Source organism: Colias philodice, chromosome 18, assembly GCF_061535455.1.
Source record: "Colias philodice isolate Cphi_HAF_F1 chromosome 18, ilColPhil1 Martin Lab GWU primary, whole genome shotgun sequence".
NCBI lineage: Eukaryota > Metazoa > Arthropoda > Insecta > Lepidoptera > Pieridae > Colias > Colias philodice.
This window is the reverse complement of record NC_143103.1, coordinates 1,688,294-1,695,062: the sequence shown is the minus strand read 5'-3', so window position 1 is coordinate 1,695,062 and position 6,769 is coordinate 1,688,294. Positions and strand designations below refer to the sequence as shown.

Here is a 6,769-nt window from a genome sequence, read left to right as displayed (position 1 = left end):
AAAGCTATGAATGCTGCTATGAATTAAATAAATTCTCTATTTATCTTATCAGATGTTTTAATTATCTATATTATAGACTAGCGGTACGGCGGTGCGGCTTCGCCCGTGGTACATATTTCGCAATAAAAGCCTATGTTAATTTCATCAAAATCGATCCAGTAGTTTATGCGTGAAAACCATACATACATACATACAAACCTTTCCTCTTTATAATATTAATATAGATAACAATATAGATAACAATAAAGAAACATCAAAAGGGAACATTAACAAAAATGTGTCTAGTCACGGACTTCAGTATTATTTCTTCTATATGCTTTATGTATAGATAGATTAGATGTAGAAAAAGAAATAGGTCTAGCTAGACATACTAAAATTACAATCGGCCTGATAAATAAATACTAATTCACGTAATATCCTAAGAGGTTGTAATCGTGAAGATAGGTGAATAATTGAACTTCTGGGAAATGCAAAGTAGACGTTTATCTTCGCCTCATTATTATCACCTTTTGCATATTTTAAGCTAAATCACTACATAGTCTAAAACAAAGTCGCTTTCTCTGTCCCTATGTCCCTATATCCCTATGTCCCTTTGTACGCTTAAATCTTTGAAATTACGCAACGGATTTTGATGCGGTTTTTTTTAATAGATAGAGTGATTCAAGAGGAAGGTTTATATGTATAATAACATCCATTAAATAGTGGAAAAGTACTGTTATTTTCGAGGTTTCTAATGTGATGTCGTAAAAATTACATTTTTTTCCGCTTACATTGCAATCGCAGGCTGAACCCTACGGGTTTTATCAAAATAATGTACTAAGTATTATACACATTGAAAAGGTCTACAGAAAAGTCCGCGATGGTATATGTCTATCTCTTATGGATAACCCACAATAACTAATAACTTTTGTCATTTACTTTTTACGACAAATAATGGCTAATTTTCGAAGCGATTTTAACCAATACAGCATTAATCCTTAACCAATTAAATACCTTAAATACATTGTTCATTTAATATAGATCTATATGGCCCCTTACACTGTATGATTTAAGTGAATATTTTCGAAGATATTACCTACAGATTTAAAAATTGCGGGACGTAGCGTTTGCGGCGGTACCGGCCGGCCGCCCGGCTATAATACATAATTATATATATATGTTATACCCGTGCGAAGCCGGAACGGGCCGCTATGTTTTTTATATACAACGTTCACAGTTTTTATGTAGAGTATTTAGTATCAGCATTGCACCCGTGTGAAGCCGGGGCGGGTCGCTAGTTAGAAATAAAACGAAAAAAGTAGGTCACACGTCGTGAGGTCTAATCATAGCAGAAGTTTCCTATCCTATTCCTTATTTCACTGAAATGGTTCACATTTATTATCATATTGTATTTTCATATATATTTATCACAAAACAAAGTCGCTTTTTCTGTCCCTATGTCCCTATGTATGCTTAAATCTTTAAAACTACGCAACGGATTTTGATGCGGTTTCTTGTAATAGATAGAGTAATAATTCAAGAGGAAGGTTTTAGTATATAATTTATTAGGTTTTAGACAAAGCGGGTGAAGCCGCGGGCGGAAAGCTAGTATTAAAGAGATCTGTAAATTCTTAGATTTATTTACTCTGTAGTATTATTTTATAGACTATCCCCATGCTTCTGTCAAGTTTTTCATGACTAAAATTTTAACAATGTGTGGTACTTAACGGTGATGTGTACAGTTTATGTATTAGGTACGTGATTGCGTATATAAAAATATGCGCCTACAAATTTTTCCTTATCGATAATGATTTTTATATTCTTTGCTCAAACATATATCTATAGCTCATTTTTATTAATAACTAACAACATAATCTAAAACTTAAGCTAATAAAGTGTTTTTCTGTATGATATTATTTTTTTTATAACGAGTAATATTAATTTTTATCTAAAGATTGGATTATTGGCAATCTCGCTGCAATCATTAGAACACATTTATTGGTAAATACGATTTTTGTTGATCCTTTAATCTACGATAATGTTTATTCAACATCAGATTGATAAATACATTTACACAGATTGCCTCCATTTGCTTTACATTCTATTGTGTAATTCTCCGTTTTTAGTTTTTGTTAAATACGTCTTTCTTTCTATCGGGGGCAGAAATTGTTGATTAAGTAGTTTTTTTTTAAATCGCTTGATTTAATTAATTTAGAAATTAGGTTATCCAATAAGTATTTCTAAACGCACAACCATTTTAAACTTGTTTTCATTTTATTGATTGTATTTATTTACAATTCATGGAAACATTCCTGAATTGATGAATGCATGTGAGAACGCATAAAATAAACTTTTTATTGGATAAGATGATCGATAATAATTATTACTGTAGTTGAAGTTTTCTTATAAATCCATCTACATGATCTGTTACGAAGTATTTTTCACCTTTTATTATAGATTTTCAATAATAGACTGTGTTTTAGCGCCTGGCACTTTTTTTCCTAACAATAACTAGTGTAGATAATAACATTTGCTCCCACATTATTGTAAAAAGAAGGCTCATTTTATAATAATTGGGAATGTTTTAAGGGATAATATGCCACCATATACCAAAACAAATTGCTTAAATATTTATGTTGTCAGTAAATCATTTATTTGGATTGTAGATACCTTTTTATATAAGAAAACATATAAATATTTTTATTTAAATTAATCAATATCATCTATTATCACTGTATAATATAACGAACAACGTTACATTCGCAAATAGAGCTTATAAAATTTATCTTGTACCTAAACAGGATGACGGGTAATCACTAATCAGGTAAATAAATCTCTAATAATATATCAAAAACAAAAAGGGTTCGAAAATAGATCCCTGTGAAACACCAATTCTATTATACACACCGTAAGATCTTTTTATCATTAATTACAAAGGTTTTTATTCTGTTATTTATTTATTTATATATTATTATGTAGGTATATAGAGACTTTAAAGACTTAACTTTAATTTCAAAGTAACTGAGATGCGTAAGATTCAAATGCTCTATCATTCAAATATCCTAAAATATCAAGCTATATAGTAGGGAATGCAATTTGGAAGGAAATTTTGGAAGGAGTGCAAGGAAATTTTTCTTCAAAGAGCAGTGAATCAGCATACAGATGTGTAATCTTCATAAAACTATTTGTTTTCTAAAATAGATTATAATATTATAATATAATGTATAATCCTAATCAATGAGTGTGATTTTCATTTATGATAGCTACCTACTCAAAACAAATATAAAGATAACGCCCAGTAAATTATCAAATTTATGTACACAACTTTAAATCATTTTATGGGATATTTTTTGTTTAAAATATTATAATACTAGCGGTCCGCCCCGGCTTCGCCCGTGGTACATATTTCGCAATAAAAGGTGGCCTATGTTCTTTCTCAGGGTCTAAAGATTGTCTGTGCCAAATTTCATCAAAATCGGTTGAGAGGTTTAAGCGGGAAAGCGTAACAGACAGACAGACAGAGTTACTTTCGCATTTATAATATTAGTAGGGATTATGTTAATCAATCTCCATATTTTTTAACAATACATTTACTAATATAATTACGCATCTCTCCATAAATACTAATCATATTTAAAACTATTTTAAAACATATCTATTTTTGTAATTTGTTGCTAAAAGAGATTAATAGTCATTAAATGTATTTCCGCGATAAGCAAAAATGATGATATCATTATCAGAAAGATTTAATTATTCTACAAATAGATAAAATTTGGTATAAAACATCACTGTTAACATCGGAACAGTGATTCTGTTGTCCGTCAATATGAAGTTACTCGTCGTACTCGCTGGCCTTCTAGCCGTGGCTCTTGCCCGGGAAACCACCACCACTGCTTTCAACTACCACGAGAGCATTGGTATCCAAGAGGCCAACAGAATCCAGCAAGCAGAAGCAGCTATCGATTTTGATGGCTCCAGAATTGTTGGCGGTAGCCAATCTTCCCAAGGAGCTCACCCACACTTGGTAAGTCACAAAATTTTTCATATTGGAAACTATAACTGAGTATCGAATCCAAGTATCTTAAGCTTCCACTTGTTAAATGAAAAAAAAATTAGCTGTCTCGTCTTTATTATATCTAATACTCCAAAAGTTCTCCATCCGTTAATTTTAAATTCGGATGCAACATAAAACTCGCTTAAAAAATTGTGTTTTTCCGATATTATATTTTGCATATACGATATGCCACAAGCTGTTGATATAAATTGTGATTAGAATTGTGAAAATATTTTATGTTCTGAATATTTTATGTTGCATATGTAGAGTACTGAATGTTTAAATCAACTTCAATATCAATTTGTTCTTCTTTTATTTAAGGGAGGGCTTGTTATTACCCTTACCAATGGCTTCACTTCAGTATGCGGATCATCTCTGATCTCTAACACCAAAGCTGTGACCGCTGCTCACTGCTGGTTCGACGGAAGAAACCAGGCTCGTCAATTCGTTGTTGTCTTGGGAACTCTCACCCTTTTCTCTGGTGGTACTCGTATCACAACCAGCAACGTTCAAATGCACCAAAGCTGGAACTGGAACAGCGCTAACAACGACGTTGCCATCATCACAATTAACTGGGTTGGATTCAACAGTAAGGAACTTTTTTTATCAATAATAAGCGTTCTTCTACAATGTCCGTCTATCTGCTTAGAAATTATTACTATAATGGTAACAATATGCCTTCTCAAATTGAACTATCATTTATGTATCGGTCTTAAAAGTTTCTTCCATATTATTTTACACCTTTGTGTTGCTTGTTAACTTTAATTTACGATTTGTATTCTAGACAATATTCAAGCTATCAACTTGGCCTCTGGGTCAAACGACTACGCCGGTACTTGGGCCGTCGCTGCTGGCTACGGGCGTACTTCTGACTGTGAGTATCTTACTCATATTTTTAACAAATAATATGTTTGCAAATAGAAAGGACGTATTAAAGTCTTTTGTACTTTCAGCTCAATCTGGCATCCCCAACAACGCAAGTCAAAGAAATGTCAGCATCAGAGTGATCACCAACGCTGAGTGCAGAAACACCTTCGGAACAAGGATCGTCGTTGCATCCACCCTCTGTACCAGTGGTGAAGGTGGCCGCGGAACATGCGGTGGTGACTCCGGTGGTCCCCTTTACATCGGCTCTGGAAGTGGCAGAACTTTGGTAAATAACTTTATAACACTTTTTCATACAAACTTCTTATTTCAAACGTATTTTGGAACTCGGCAGAAAGAATTACAGTTTCCTGGACAATGTTATCATTAAAAAATCGTCTATAACCATAATATTATTAGCCATAAAATAAATCATTTTACATCAAATGGTCACCAACATTAATGGATCGAGGTTCAACACAGAGAGAGAGACTATCACTAATCAGACTAATTGTCACTTATTTAGACTCTACTATACCTCTTTTAATCACTTTCAATCACCGTATTCGATTCGCGCGATACAATCAATCAATTACTGAAATTACATTTTAATATTCCAAACGTATTGAAATAAAAAAAAACATATAAAATGGGATTAACAAACATTTTTATCATAATTAAGGAAACTGTCTATTATCGTATGACAAAATATGATAATTATTTTCCCATCACGCATGACAACATTAAAATGATAATACTTATATAAATCAGCATATTCTGAATTCATATTTTTATTAGTTGATGAGAAATGTGAACGAAGCGTAATGAAAGTTATTTTTGCCATATTTCATTCAAACAACATCATCAAGAGCATTAGTTATTGCCAAAACTTACTAATATACCTACACGTATAACTTACAAATTTTCGATCCATACATTTCCTTATTCTATCAGTAAGATTTATACTACTTTTATTGTCTTCATCTTCTAATCTATTGTCTTCTTTCAGATCGGTATCACCTCCTTCGGCTCTCCCCGTGGTTGCCAAGCTGGTCTGCCCGCCGGTTTCGCCAGGGTCACCTCCTTCAACAGCTGGATCACGTCCCGCATGTGAACAATTCATAGCTCCATTGTTAAGACTTAGGTTAATAAAGTTTTTGTTACGTTATGACTTTGTTTTTCTTTATTATATCTAATACTAGCTTTCCGCCCGCGGCTTCGCCCGCGCAGTCATAGAAAAACCCGCATAGTCCCCGTTCCCGTGGTATTTCCGGGATAAAACCTATCCTATGTCCCGGGGTAAAAAGTAGCCTATATCCTTTCTCGGGTATCAAAATATATCTATACCAAATGTCATGTAAATTGGTTCAGTATTTAAGGCGTGATTGAGTAACAGACAGACAGACAGAGTTACTTTCGCATTTATAATATTATAGTATGGATTTTAGGTTATATGCAAGAACGTTGCAACTCTTGGAAAAAAATGAAGAATTTATTTATTTAAGATTCCTTTATTTTTAATAGTTAATGAATATAAGACATGCAAAATGTATTCGAACTGGCTCCGTTTTCTTTATTAATACTTTTTTATTTGCTTTGCATTCATTTAATGACTTTAAGTAATCAATAAGGTCTTATAAATTCTAATCATACCTAAATGAAATGTTCCTTTTCAATACAGAAGACCTTCAGTAACCACAATTTGATTTAATATAAATTCTGGTTCTGCCATTACTCATCAAAATTGTTGTCACAAACAAATGTATTTTGTAATATTCCTGATCATTAATTTTCTTCTGTAACCAAAAGGAAGTTAGAACAAGATGGCATTATTGAATTTGTTTTGAAAACAAATAGGTAATTGATTTATAT

The 6,769-nt window shown here is 32.5% G+C and overlaps 1 protein-coding gene across 1 annotated transcript; it reads left to right on the top strand.

Annotated features, from left to right (window-relative positions):
• Nucleotides 1-3,805: 3,805 nt before the first annotated feature.
• On the top strand, nucleotides 3,806-6,065 carry LOC149480244 (epithelial serine protease-like). The gene is made up of 5 exons (XM_089706324.1): nucleotides 3,806-4,003; nucleotides 4,355-4,622; nucleotides 4,818-4,907; nucleotides 4,987-5,186; nucleotides 5,907-6,065. The coding sequence occupies exons 1-5, from the start codon at nucleotides 3,806-3,808 to the stop codon at nucleotides 6,009-6,011; spliced, it is 861 nt and encodes a 286-aa protein (XP_089562450.1). The 3' UTR covers nucleotides 6,012-6,065.
• Nucleotides 6,066-6,769: the final 704 nt, after the last annotated feature.

Excerpts from the sequence above, each read along its gene's own strand:
- LOC149480244 (XM_089706324.1), top strand. The coding sequence starts at position 3,806 with ATGAAGTTACTCGTCGTACTCGCTGGCCTTCTAGCCGTGGCTCTTGCC. Across the intron at positions 4,004-4,354 it reads AAGGAGCTCACCCACACTTG|GGAGGGCTTGTTATTACCCT; the intron begins GTAAGTCACAAA and ends CTTTTATTTAAG. Across the intron at positions 4,908-4,986 it reads CTACGGGCGTACTTCTGACT|CTCAATCTGGCATCCCCAAC; the intron begins GTGAGTATCTTA and ends TTGTACTTTCAG.